Consider the following 13,623-nt stretch of genomic DNA (forward strand, 5'->3'; position numbering starts at 1 on the left):
ATAAAACAGCTGCTGTTGGAGTGGTTTGTGTGCACAATGTGCTGCAGTGAAGGGTTTATTTTGCAACTGATGATGTGGTTGTCTTTAACTTTACTTGGGGGGCGGGGGGGCAGGGCAGCAACTGACTACGCAGCCCTGCTTTTAAAGCCCGGGCATTCGTCTCTTGCTGCCGCTTGTCCGCAGGAAGTCAGGGTCATCTCTCTTCCTGTCCCCAGGAACATGCGGCATAAAGGAAGGGGGTGGTGGAGAGGTCTGGGGGGGGGGGGGTTGTCAGGCCAGTAAATAATCCACTTTACTCTGTACGTGCTAATAAAAATGCTAATGAGTGTGGAAGGGGCGATGCGATTGTTTGACGAGGCAGCGGCCAGAAAGAACGCTGGCAGAGGAGAGGAAGCCTTCTCTCTTTTTTTTTCTCTCCCTCGCTCTGTTTGAGGTGATGGGGACAGATACACTGAAAGTAGAGGCTCTTATCAAGCTGCGCAGACATAATGCTGAGAGCAAGTGATTCATTACAGGTGACAGCCACTGGATCTATCTATGCACCGCTGCTGCAGAGAAGGCTCTCCTATAGGCAGCAGGACGTAAAGAGAGAGCTTCACTGCCGCTAGCTTACGAATATCAAGCTGAATATCAGAACCGCCGCATTCTGCACAAACTGGTGACGCCTTTTGATTGGTGTAGCTACACACAAACGATGCATCTGAACGCATGTACTGAAGGAGATGCTATCTGGGAACATCAGCTCATTTGTTTTACGGCTCCCCTCACGCTGGGGTTGTATCTGTAATAAAGGGGGCGGGGGGTGGTGGTGATGGGGCATCTGAGGCGCAGGATGAACCTGGAGTCTGGATTTACGCTTTTCTGCAGGGTTCAAACTCGGGTCAGATGTTGTAACCTCCACTTGCCTGAGGATTGAAGGGCTTTTATGTAAATTAGCAGGGGTCAGTTAAAAGCAGTGGAGCACAGGGACACAGTGGCTGGGTTTAAGGGTTTGGCCTCATGAAGGGAACCAACTGAACATCCAGAGTCCAACAGCAGGGAAAAGCTCTTAAACCTGCTATGAACCTCCAAATGATTAGTCCTTAAATAGCCTGAGTAACATCAGGTGAAAACCAAAATGCTACGCCTATTTTTTTTTAGTATAGATATTTAATTTGGGTGAATAAGTCCTTTAAACACATCCAGCATAAACACCGTGGCTCGATGCCACAGCACAGTCAGTCTCAGTAAAGTTGTGCTGAGCCCACCTGAACTGTTGTGCTAATCTTTTCCTTTAGCAAAAGCTCCCCGCAGACATATGCTGCCTTTTAACGGTACACTGTGCAGCTTTCCTCTGCATCTAGAGGGATTATTTCAGCTAACTCTGAAGTTGTCTCCAGAAGTAATTAGCTCTTATGTGTAAGTGGAATTCTCTCTTGACACTTTTCTGCTCTGTTTTGTTTTTTTTCTCTCTCTCTTCCTCTCCTCGCCACCGTGAAGCGTCCTGGCATGGATGAGAGGAGAGCGCAGGCAGATGGGCAGCAGTCAGTAGAATCAAGCGCTAATTTCCTCAGTGGGAACATTCAGGACATTAAGTGAGAGCGTCAGGATTTTAACAGATGAGGGGATTCCCAGAGGACCACGCGTGATTGACAGGTGGGTTACAGCAGGGAATGAGAACGGAGGAGGGAGGGAGGGAGGGGGGAGGAGACCCCCGGAAACGAAGCACAGTGCTCAGATATTAATTACATCAACACCTGCTGATTTGTTTTTGCAGTGGAGGAGTTCACTCAAAATACTCAGCATTTCTGTCTCATTTACATTCATCTGTGGAACATGTCCTCGGCACTAACACAACAGTGACCTGATCCACACACACCGTCAGTCACACCACAGTCACAGAGATTAAAACTTTCCACTTTCACAGAGGCAGAAATGATTGATGTCAATGTGTCAACTGTCAAATCAACGTATTTCAATCTGCAACCTATGAATGAAACACACAAACTTTAGGAGCTCACATTTAGGCGTGGTCTGGTGTCACACAGAAAAAGTTCACAGTGTCTTGAATCTGAAAGTTGTGCACATTATCGTGTCCATGTACACAAATTGGATTAGATTTCGTGAGTATGGGTTAGTGTGAGAGTTTCATTCTACATGTTGATGCACATGGATCTGGCTCTTTGTTCATGCTGCCCGCTCAAATCGATGCTCCACACTATAAGAAACGCACAACAGCTCAATCATTCAGGTTTTAGGGTAAAGCCACATTGAATTGCGACCTGTGCCTGGACAGTGAATAGGCGAATAGATCCTGAGGTGGTGCTTTGTTGTGAAGAAGAAAGTGGGAAAGAGAGGGAGTGAAGAGATAGTAGCTCATGTTGTCGTCCCTGGATTTTTTAATTAACTAGCCTCAGGCTGCAGCGGAGCCTATTTATCACCGCATTGTGTTGATTTACTTTGCGAATGCACACACACAAGGTAACCACACCAGTCAAAGCAAAGACGAGTGGCATCAGTTACACAGAGCGCCTCCAAACTGACCCGGATGCAGATGTGCTCCTCGAGTCCTGCGACAGGGCTTCAAGGCAGCAAGAACACATTTTACCGAACATGCTCAGGAAAATGCAGGAAAACACCCGCAGACAAATTAAAGCCATATGTGGTGGAAGAGAAAAGGGAGGGGAGGGCATCGATAGGAAGTGTGTGAGAGCCGCGCTCTCCCTCTCCCTCTCTTTCTCTGGGGAGGTACGTGAGCCAGTCTACCATGGCTAAACTGCAGTGAAGCACAATGCTGCAGAGATTAACTCCAGCCCATATCTTCAGATCGCCTGCATGGCTATGAGACGCAGAGAGAGTGTAAGAGAGGGATTACAGCAGGAGGGTAACACAGAGGACAGACAAGAGCAGGCTGAAAAAAGAACTGGAACATCCCATATCTTTACAGCATCTCACCTTTTCTATTATATTAAAGGGAAAGCCATTCTGGGTAAAAGACCTTGTACATTTAAGTAGTTTAGAGAGTGAAATGTTACTGAATGAATGCATGAATAAGTTGTTTTGGAGGAAAAGATTAATAAACAGTAAAAATGGAAATGTAAAAGTAGCATATTGCAGCATTTTAGTTGCAGTAAGGCCCCTCTGAAGATTTGGGTCTCTTTTATTTTGTGCCATGTATGTGCAGTTGTGCAGGTAACAGCAGGTAATTAACCAGCCACCTAGCTCACTTTTTTGTGGATCCCCGGATTACTAACCCTCAGCCCCAACCGCAACTAGAGATCATCTCCTCATCACTGCCTGTGTTAAAATAAAACACTTCATCTTACTTGTTCCAACCTTGATCTGGGATTTGGTTAAATTCAGGGAAAGTTTGTGGTCTGGTTTAATTCCTGGCCTAACCACAGATGGGACTGCGGATGGAAACTCCAGTCTCTGGTGTAACAGTCTTGTGCTTTGTACACCTGCCATCCATTTCCTAGGCGCCTCCACTGCTGTTAATAAATACAGTGCTGCATCCATAAAAAAAAAAAAAGAGAAATACTACTAATAATAATGTTGCTTCTGAACATAATCCAGGCAGTGATTACAGTGCCACCACAGTGTAATTGGGAAACTGTTTAGCAGTATATGAGTGTAACTTCCAGGAGGCAGGGTTGGCTATAAACACTTCTTATGAACGAGTCTGTTTGGAGCATAAATTCAGCGAGAGGCTTTCGTCTGTACTGGTCCTGAAATCCTTCCACTTCCACTCCACTCTGTCAGCACGGCTGTTATGGTGTTTCTTTATGACGTGACTTAATTTAACCGGTGCACACATACTGTTCTACATTTATGTGCAATAAAGAACGGTGTAATGTGAACGAATTATGCACTTATTGAAATGATGCTAATAAAGCCTTAATGCTTCATGCAGTGCACTTCGAGCTAAGGACTGTCCTTCCAGACACATGTCGACCGGAGAGGCTCTGATTGACCACTTAAAGAGTCAGCGACCTTCGTGGAGAAACTGTGGTAAAACACCAATCACTTCTGCTGCGTGAGGTTTATTCTTCTAAGTACATCCACAAGTGAGCATATACACACATCTTTTATTTATGCAGTGTGTGTGAGTGAGTTGGTAAAATGACTCATTCTTTCTATTCTCTCCCTCCCGTCTCCCACAGAGAGATGAGTCAGAATACGGGTGAAGTCTGTGTGAATAATAAACCTGCCCCCCGCCCCCCCCCCCCCCCCCCCAAAAAAAAAACCAAATAAGGTTAGCGTTCACTTTTTGGTTATACAACCACACGATCCTACCACGACAAAGGAAAAGGTGAGCGTCTTTCCCTTGTCTGTAATCTCTGCACGGGAATGAGAGGTGACTAATGTTTTCATTTAACGCTGAACATCAGCACGGTGTATTGACAAAATGGCCGGTTGGCTGTGCAGCTATTTTTTGACGTTGGAGAGAGAAATAGTGAAGACAAATCGCACACATTCAAGCACACAGACGCATTAACGGCAGACAACAACACAACTTTTCCCGAGTGTGGGAGAGATCCATCTCTAACACACCTCCTACTGATGTATCCAAATACCTGGTGCCATGACAACCTGCTCGCAGCTCCTAAAGCAACGAGGTTACAGCTGAAACGTGTCACCCACCGCTGCTCTCTCCACGCACAGCTCTGCATGTTAGAAACAACACAGCTCATTAGCAGATCGTTAGCAGGGACGCTTATTCATCAACGCCATCGCCAAGAAATATCTCTACCGGTCTGTACATGTCATATATTTTACTTCCATTTTTTTTTGTGCATGAGCCAGAATCCACTGCTGTGCCCACAAAGAATTCATGGGCTGTGAAAGCAGTGCCAGATGAATTTCACATTGTACCTCTCCACAGTCGGGATTTCTCGCTGTCACTCCTCCATTAGGCAGCCCGGATCTTGACTGTGTGTGACAGTCACACTATTCTTGGCAATGAATCTAACACTCAGATAGTTCACATCCACAGGCAGAACATGTCTGATGAAGTGAAGTGCTCTGAGAAATTTCCACTCAGTAAATCAATACACAGGCTCAGACCTGCTTCCTCTCTCCATCACTGCACACAGGCAACACTGTTTTCCATCATGTTCTGTTTGGTTGCCACTTTAAGTTTCCTGTAATCCAATTAAGCTGAGTGTTTTCCTGTAAGTTTGAGGCTTTCAGGTCAGATGCTTTCTCGAAAGAATACAGCAGCACTGAACTTCTATACCACTGTCGGACAGAAGAACCAGAGATATCATCTTTTTATTCAACTCGTTTTCCTTCCACGTCGAAGCCTGGCGCTTACATTACCCACAATGCAACCCGACTACCAATAGTTCATTTGGAAATACGGCTGTGCTATGCTAGTGCTAATGTAGCCTCAAGCAAAGATGTTTTTTCCCCATCGTCTTCAGACCCAACTGACGTGGAACTGACATAAACAGACACCTTCGCTTTAAAGTCCCTAAAAACGTGGTTTCAAATCATCTGAATTTTTCTTTCACATTAAATGTTTTGGACTAAATAAGCACCAATCAAAGTCAGAGTTCAGAAGAAGTCCAAACACTGGAGGTCAGCAAATATAAGATTTTCAGGGGTGTTCCTTCGCTCTTTACGCTTCTGTATTTTAGCCTGTCTCCTCATATGTCATTCCCTGGATATAAAACCCTACAGGTGAGACACAGTAGTGTTTATAATTTGTCTGTGTTAGAACACAAACTCGGCAAAGTGTGGATACTTAGCAACTTAACCCACTGTATCTTCAGATCCTTACCTAGCCATCCGGCACCAGAGTTGGGGACACACATGTCCGTCTCAGCGCTGGGCAGGACGAAGCCCACTACGAACACCTCGACTCCGTCCGACATGAGCGCCAGCCCGAGTACAAAGAACAGCTGCCACTGGAATCTCCCATGGCCGCACTCCTGCATGATGAGCTCGTACTGCTGGGCCAGCTCCTCCTCATCTGCCTGTCTTTCATTTTCCAGCTCCTTGCGGCTCTTCAGGCTGTCAGAGACCGGCTGGCCCAGAGCCACCTGACCATCCCGAGGCTTCCCATCATTGTAGGCAGGCACGCCCTGGTACTCCCCCTCGTAGATCTCGTCTTCATCATCGTGGCCTTCCGTGGCGTCACTGGAGGCACCGTCCTCGTCGTTGGCTGCGTTGTCGGCATAGTGACCGTCCTGCTGAGTGTAGGTATTGTAGTTTTTCTCATCTTCGTCCTCGTTCTGGAAACGGTTGTAGCTACGATGAGTCGAGTATTCATCTGAGACACGATCGACAGCTTTGCTGAGATTTTTGGCAGCTTGCCTCTTGGCTCCTTTGGCAATGTCCTTGGCACCTTTGACCAAGGAATTCCTGTTGTTATGTGTTTCATCCATCTTGGCACAGGGATAGCTGTCACTACAAGTCTTTAAATTCAACTCTATAGAGCTTTGACTCCACCAGGTGCAACAAGTGTAAGCTACCTGTTTCTTTCTTTCTTCCTTTCTGGTCTTCTCTCCCCACACAGAGTGAGGCTTAAGGCAGTTTATTAGTGCTGAGAAGCCACTCAGCTGCCAGGACACTAATGATTAAGTAATGATGTCTGATTCCATTGGATGGGAGTAGCCGGGCAGTTGTTGAAATGGAGACAGTTGATCTCAAATCGGTGAGAGATCCACAGTCAGAGCTCAGTAGAAGAGACCACCAGCCTGTGGGGGACAGAAAGAGAAAAGCACATTTAGCTTGATTAAAAGACGCCTGTCAGAAATACCACTGACGTATGACATGAAATGCATTACTAACAGGGCAATAACAAGAGAAAATGATTAACTGAGGACAAATTGTGCAATGTCATTAAAATGTTCTGACTGAAAATTATCTGATGGTTTCCGTCTTTGATATTTTTATTGCAATATGAAAAAAAAAATCATCTCTACCCTATAATTACTACGCATCTGCACCCGATCTCTATTTTGTAGCAACACAACAAAACACCATTGGTGGACACAACGGCAAAAACGTGCGGTTTGGCTGAACTACTTGTGCCTCGTCTTGTTTTGAATGTTTTTGAGAAAAAACTTTTAACGAGCCCATCAACAACCCAACTGGAACGAAAATAAGAAAAAGTCCAAACAAATGTAACTGACTGCAAAAAAAAAAAAAAAAAAAAGCTGTGTAGTGTAATGGTGATAAGTCTGTTAGCTGCCAGCCAAGCTTGTAAACTAACAGAGCTCCATTTAATTACAACTGATGTCCTTGAAGTATTTCTGGAGTACTTCCAGGACCGTGGCACTCAGAACTGTGGTTTGGGATCCTCCAGTGATTTGTACTCAGCCCACTGATGTGCTGCACTCGCCCATTAATTTGCTGACGACAGAACAACAGTAGGTCTGATCATGGACTGTGATGAACCGACCCTTGAGAATGAAACGTCTTGGAGCATGGTGTGTAGACATGGGTCGGTTATATAAAAGACGTGTTTGTCGTCATCTCTGTACCGGGCCACAGAGGAGTGTCGGCGGCTTCACTGAAGACGTATGGGTGGTTGCACCCTACGGGCTAAGGTTTTTAAGGAAGACACAGAGACTGTGTTTTAGACTCAGTGCACATTTGTGTCAAGTCAGATGGAACTGAACTCTGCTGAATTGAATAAATATTATATCACATAACCGTCATCATTTATTCATTAGTATTTTTGCATTCAGAAAAATGACATTCTTGGAAATTTGGCCGGCCATGTTTTCTGTCAGAGCTTATTCATCTCTGCTTCATGTTTCCAGGCACAGACTACATGTCAGCCTGTGTGACTGACTCCCTCGGGGCTCTCTCGGCCGTGACAATGGCACGGCCTCTCAGAAGACCCGTCAACAAATCAGGCCCGGGCCGCCTGTCTGCCACACTGCGGCCGGCAGCCACCAGACCCAAAGAGCGCCGCAGGAGAAACAGCAGCAAGCTCTGGGCCGACACATTCCACTCCAAAGCCCTTTAGCAACGCTGATGTTGACAGGGCAATTACAGAGCACAAACTGCACAAACACAAATATACCACACATGCAAACCACATGTGAAAACTGGAATACTCTGCATCTTCTTTGCTTAAAATCTGGCATTAATTAAATTTAGCTTAAATTTTGTTAGCTTTGATGCTGACCTCAGCTCCTGCTGATGAAACACACTAACACCACTGCCAGACAACCTGAAACTGCAACGATATCATCTGTGAGATGATTCATATACAGAAGACTGACATCCTTTGCACAGTTCTCCATGATTTCACAGAAAAATGCCTATGAACGGGCCTTGAAATAGAAGTACTCTAGTAGCACTCCATATTATAGTGTCTTGATGTCAGTGTGATAAAATGGAACCTTTCAGTCCTGTTTGTCTACCAGCAAATAAAAAAGTCCATCATCTCTACATTAGTCTTAACATGTTAACATGCTCTATTTGTGTCTGCAGTCCCTGGAGTGTGGAGCGTATGCTGAGGGGCTGAGACTGGGTTAGTGCCCAAATAGGCCGTGGCAGGTTGATGTATGGTGTTTCTGCTCACCTTTGCTCTGCGGGATTAGATAAAACATGAGTTTAGATCTGTCATTTGAGCACAAGAGCCCGGGGCTCCACAGCGACATAAAGCAGCCCAAGAGATTTTGGTGCAATGCACCAACGAAATGAAGCAGGAAATGTGCTCTAACTAACTTTGTGCACGGCCAGATGAAGAGACACAAACTCCCTCTGGCCATGGATGCGTCTGAGCACCGGGCTGACGAGCTTCAGAGCAACAACTCAAATTCCTGTAGCTGCTGGAGTTTAGGCCACGACATGTTCTACAATAAGACTTTGTGAGCAGTTATAAAAGTCAGTATATTAATAAAATGGATGCCGCTTGAGAGTTCTGATGGGCTGAACCTGAACGGCTGTAGCTGTAACAGTTGTACTGAAACACTTGATATATGAGACTGTATGCAAAATGACACATCTTTCTTATGAGAAGACCGTTACTACCCCGGCATCGTCAGGCTAATTTGCTTAATATACTAACAATCACATCAGCTGTTTCTGAAGATCATAGGTCTCATTTTTATTTTGGTATGAAGACTTGAAGCTGCAGCTTCCAGCATAAAGTGACACTTTTCGTATTGAGGCAAATAATCTCAAAAATCATTTTAGAGGAACAGACGTTTCCTCAGAATGTGAGCTCGCTCCTCTTTGCAAACTTCCCCAAACTCATTTCCAGCAGCGCAGCTCCTCCAGCTGAGTGCCTGACGTCTGAGACTAAAGGTCGAACTCTGTGATAGACCTCATGATGTGCTCTGAGAGTTCCTGCACCAAATGGCCACGAAGAAAATAGACCAATCAACTGACTGCAGTGCAATGCTGGGAGAACGTTTGATAATGGAGGGAAAATGAATAATGATGCATAACGGGCAGCCGGGTCTGTGTATAATCCCTGGTCTCAGTTCACCTCCCCCGTGCTGATCTGTGGTTTCCTGTCAATCTCTCTTCACTTCTCCCTCCCGTCATTCTTCGTTCTCCATCCTCTCGTCTCTCTCATCCGAGTGCGGCAAGAATTTCAAAGACACCATCTTGATGGCGACGCCAAATATGAAAGATATCCCTCCTCTGTTGACATTTCGTTATTCACGATAGGCTAACCGTTCTCCTCCCTATGCAAACGGTCATTAATACTGACATTTAAAAGTCTTTCAATGCAGTTTGAGCTGCAGAGATAATTTTTAACAGTCTAGTCCAAACGTCCAGCCTATTTCTGACGCAACCTACATGGTGTTTCCACACACCGCATACTGCTGATGTGAGGAACCACATACGGTGACACAAGAAGTCCCTACATTTTAACCCACAACCTTGGCCTCCCCTCCCCCCCCCCATAAACAGGGAAGCTAATATCATTTATGGCCGCTTTTATTTCTTTTTGATGGTGACTCCCTTCGCCTTCTGCTGCGATGCTGTGATTGGGGTTATTATAACAGCACCCTTATGATGTGATTCTAGCAATCAGCAAAATTCCTGCGAGCTCTGAATCAGCAGTCCACGGAGAGAGAGAGAGAAATGATTTCCTCGCAGCCGTGCTGTCATGGCCCGCTGACGCCATCCAGCTACGTTCATTAATCACTCACGGAAACACACACACACACACACACGCGCATACAGCAGATGCATGCACGCACACATGCATACACTCTGTAGGTGCATACTGTGGGACCTTGGTAGATATTCTCATACTGTGCCGGGGGAAAATGGAGAAAATGTTTTCTGCAGGACATCGTTCTATTCCAACAAACTTTCTAAGAACAAAACCGAAACTAACTGTGAGTTTGAAGTTGGGAACGAGATGAACGACGCAGAACATGCAAGTCAGACAGATAAGATCCTGCATCCGCATGCGACGTACTGGTTGACAGTGTGTAAATGCAAGTAGTGTGTTCAGAGCCCTACAGGCTTTCTGCAGTGCCCACAGATGGCTGCAGTGAGCGTTTGCTAACGCACATCGTGTGAATAAAACTACGCACCAAGATCTGCAGATGCCGCACGAGAAAATCCCCATTTAAAAGACAATAAGAAAATCTCACAACTACAGTACAACTGTAACTGTAAGGTCAGGTTCATTTAAATTAGGCCACTTGGTCGTCTGTAAAAAACAAAACTGAACCTGGATAAACTTTTATCAGATCACAACGTGTTCACCATCCAAACACAGCGAGGTGCATGTCCCTGGTGCAGTTTTCATCCCATGCTAACTGCAGACATCTGTGAGATGAGGAACGTGACTCTGAAGAAAAATAAGACCACTGCTGGAAAAAAGGTGAAAAAAAAAACACTGCTTGAATTTTTCCCCTGAAGCTGACACAGGTGACACAATGAGACCAAATCAGTACAAAGCCCACAGGTCACAGAGGGGGATTCTGGGGCAAATCACACAGAGTAAAGGGTTTTTCCAAATAACTAAAGAAAACTGAATTTGATTTCTTTGATGAAAAGCTTGATCAGATTCTCAGATGCGTAAAGATGAACTTTTTAAAGGTAGCGGAAACATGTGCCCTGGTTTCCCAAAGGGAGAAGCAGGCTGATGAACAAGCACTTTAAACACGCAGCCTCAAGGGGCTGTTGGAGTTGCACGACTGCTGGGGGAGCAGTGGAGAGCAGGCTTAGATTAAAAGTAATGAACACACACTACATTATACAGCAGCACCGTGCCTCACAGCTCCGAGATCCGCTGAACGCAAGTGAAGAGCGCAAACACAAAAACTCACTGCTGCAAAGGGAACTACCACACAACACAGCACTTAACTTGGGTTCTCCCCCTGATGTGCACACACATGCACACACACACACGCAGACACACACACGGCTGCCTGATTGCTTGTATATAACGAGGGCTGTGAGGGTTTACTAACTGCTGGAGCTCGGCCAGCTGCTGCATCCACACAGAAACCCCCCCCCTGTGTGTGGATGCCCAGATTGTGATTTGATGGAAACTGTGAGTGTGTGTGTGTCTGTGTTCTATGTTAAATGTAAAAATGGCATCTTGTGTGTTTTTAAATTTTGTCAGTAGTCCCTTTTTTTGTTTGCTAGTTTGTGTGTTGTTCAGCAGAAAAGTGTTTATTTATTTTACAGATAAAATTACACCTGCATCTTTGTTTGGTTTTTGTTTCAGGATAAAAGGAAAAGTTTTACATTTGAGGAAATGTATTTAATCCTTTTCTTGTCACTGGTGGTTAGCTTAGCTTAGCATAAAGACTGGAAACAAAGGGAAACAGTTAGCCTGGCACTATCCAAAGATGCAAAAACCCACACTTCCACTGGTTCAGCGGCTTTGAACTGCCTGATAATGTGAAACTCTCTGTTCTTTCCAGGCCTGTGATTGGTTGTCAGAGTGCATCCTGACTTTCTGCCCTGACCCTCATCACGACATGTGGTGCAGACCCATTCAGGCCGAGCCCTCTTTTGTGTTTGGATGGAGCTGAGATAACATGCAACGGAAAATGGTTCTATAGACTGAATAGATGCCTGGATTGTCATCGGCTGAGCTAAAGCAAACACAGAGGTATACAGGCAGAAGGCAAACATTAATCTACTGACAAATATCTATTCAAAGTGAACCTTTATCCGGTCAGAGGACTGCCCCGGAGCAAACACCTGTCTGGTCAGAATTTCTACGTGTTTGATCCAATCAAACTCCCCGTTCAGCCTCCTGGGACACCTTTATGCACAACTCATCTGTCACTTTCCTTCCTCTTTGTTCCACTTGCACCGTTTACTACTGCAGCCAGCACAGCGGCTCCACAGGCTGAGCACAGCCCACAGACCACGTACAGGAAGGAACATCAATCACGCGGAGTCTTTTGACGCAAGTCGCGTCCCATAATTAGATTTCGTCCTGTCCGGCTGCCTGGGAATCAATCCTCCCTGCGAGGCGGCGGCGGCACGGCGCGCTGCACAGTGAGATGACTCTCCTCACGCTGCATCGAGGATTGACTCCCGAGTAATGGATGGATCCCGTTCCCTCTCTCTCTCCCTCTCTCTTTCTCTCTGCGCAGCTCACTGCAGATTCACTGTGACTGCATGTGCGCGCCCGGCGGACGGGGAAAGCTCGGGGTTGCCTCCGCGGTGCCGCGAGTGTGTACCAACTCATCTCTCCACGACCATCGATCACGTCAGGACGGTAACACCCCCGCCTCACCAGCATCACCACTACCACCGCACACACGTAAGACCCGAAAAGTCACAGCGCAGCAGGTTAAACTGCGCACACGGTCCCTTTTTTGGTTCCATTTCATGCAAACTTTGCCAAAAGAACAAAGGCGAATTATGCAGGTGCGTGAGAATATTCTCAGATTAAAACGCACGAGGACATGTTCTGATCAAATGCAGTTTATGCGCTGTGGATTTTAAATTCTGTGCACACTCAGTGATGCTCATGCTGGACAACTTAGAAAGTTGCCCAACTTTTCCGTCAATCGTGCGCACAGAGGGTTTATTCACCATTTTATTGCCACTAGAAGAAAAAAAAGAGCATCTTTGATCAGCAGGTGCATCCGACATCTCCTGCTTCAGTTTTGCGTATTCAATGATCCAAACCGGCAGATAACAATAAGATCTATGTTACACTGAAGCAGAGTGCGGAGGAAGATGGAAGTTACAGTTTGGCACATGTAATAAGAAAAAAAAAAAAAGAAATACTTACAATCCAGCAGAAAGGACCAGATCCGTCATACTGAGCTCGGTGACTCTGAGGTGTCCGTCCTCCGGTTTCCTTCTCTACACGGCAGCAGAGGTGGAAGGCATCGCGCCGAGATTTCTTGTTCCTTGTCTTCTTCGATGCAGCGGTTTCTCTGCTGCAGTCCAAGGAAGGCGAGAGAGGCTGAGAGGCTGAGGGGAGGTGGGAAGCGTGAGTGTGTTGGGGGGAGGAGGAGGACGCGGAGGGGTGGGGGGGTAGCTGGAGTAATGGGCAGACTGAAATCAAACAGTAGGCCTGAATCCTACGGACAATAGTGAGCATTTCCGTATGGTGCAACAGGATCCGGCGAAGGCTCGGTGATGCAGGATGGTTGGCAGCATCACACACGGACGAGTCTGAATGCGGGATGAGAACAAAGCAGAGAAGGAGTGAGGGCTGAGATGTGGCTCCTG

The 13,623-nt window shown here is 46.1% G+C and overlaps 1 protein-coding gene across 1 annotated transcript in view; it reads right to left on the reverse strand.

Moving 5' to 3' along the window:
• Positions 1-13,348, reverse strand: part of LOC121195644 (synaptic vesicle glycoprotein 2C-like) — a 29,311-nt gene extending 15,963 nt beyond the window's left edge. The window contains 2 exon segments of the mRNA XM_041059243.1: positions 5,765-6,683; positions 13,178-13,348. Of these exon segments, the coding sequence (XP_040915177.1) occupies positions 5,765-6,371 (607 nt within the window). The 5' untranslated portion in view covers positions 6,372-6,683; positions 13,178-13,348.
• Between the last annotated feature and the right edge of the window lie 275 nt (positions 13,349-13,623).

This window comes from Toxotes jaculatrix, chromosome 16 (assembly GCF_017976425.1).
Source record: "Toxotes jaculatrix isolate fToxJac2 chromosome 16, fToxJac2.pri, whole genome shotgun sequence".
Taxonomy (NCBI): Eukaryota; Metazoa; Chordata; class Actinopteri; family Toxotidae; genus Toxotes; species Toxotes jaculatrix.